This window comes from Entamoeba nuttalli, assembly GCF_000257125.1.
Source record: "Entamoeba nuttalli P19 unplaced genomic scaffold asmbl_6259, whole genome shotgun sequence".
NCBI classification, from domain to species: Eukaryota; Evosea; order Mastigamoebida; family Endamoebidae; genus Entamoeba; species Entamoeba nuttalli.
In genome coordinates, this window is record NW_008577972.1 from 1 (window position 1) to 369 (window position 369).

At 35.2% G+C, this 369-nt stretch overlaps 1 protein-coding gene across 1 annotated transcript; it reads right to left on the reverse strand.

Moving 5' to 3' along the window:
- ENU1_150930 (elongation factor 1-alpha 1, putative) lies at positions 1-185 on the reverse strand (the record flags this gene model as incomplete). The annotated part of the gene is made up of 1 exon (XM_008860599.1): positions 1-185. A coding segment is annotated over one exon (150 nt), but the record flags the coding sequence as incomplete, so codon positions are not given.
- Positions 186-369: the final 184 nt, after the last annotated feature.

Here is a 369-nt window from a genome sequence, read left to right on the forward strand (position 1 = left end):
TCTTGTTTGTATTGGATGGCATCCATCTTGTTGACACCAACAATCATTTGTTTAACTCCAAGAGTGTATGAAAGAAGAATGTGTTCTCTGGTTTGTCCGTTCTTTGAAATACCAGCTTCGAATTCACCAGTACCAGCAGCAACAATAAGAATAGCAACATCAGCTTGTGAAGTTCCAGTAATCATGTTCTTAATGAAATCTCTGTGACCTGGGGCATCAATAATGGTGAAGTAGTATTTTGATGTTTCGAATTTCCATAATGAAATATCAATAGTAATACCTCTTTCTCTTTCAGCTTTAAGATTATCTAAGACCCAAGCATATTTGAATGAACCTTTACCCATTTCAGCTGATTCTTTTTCAAACTTT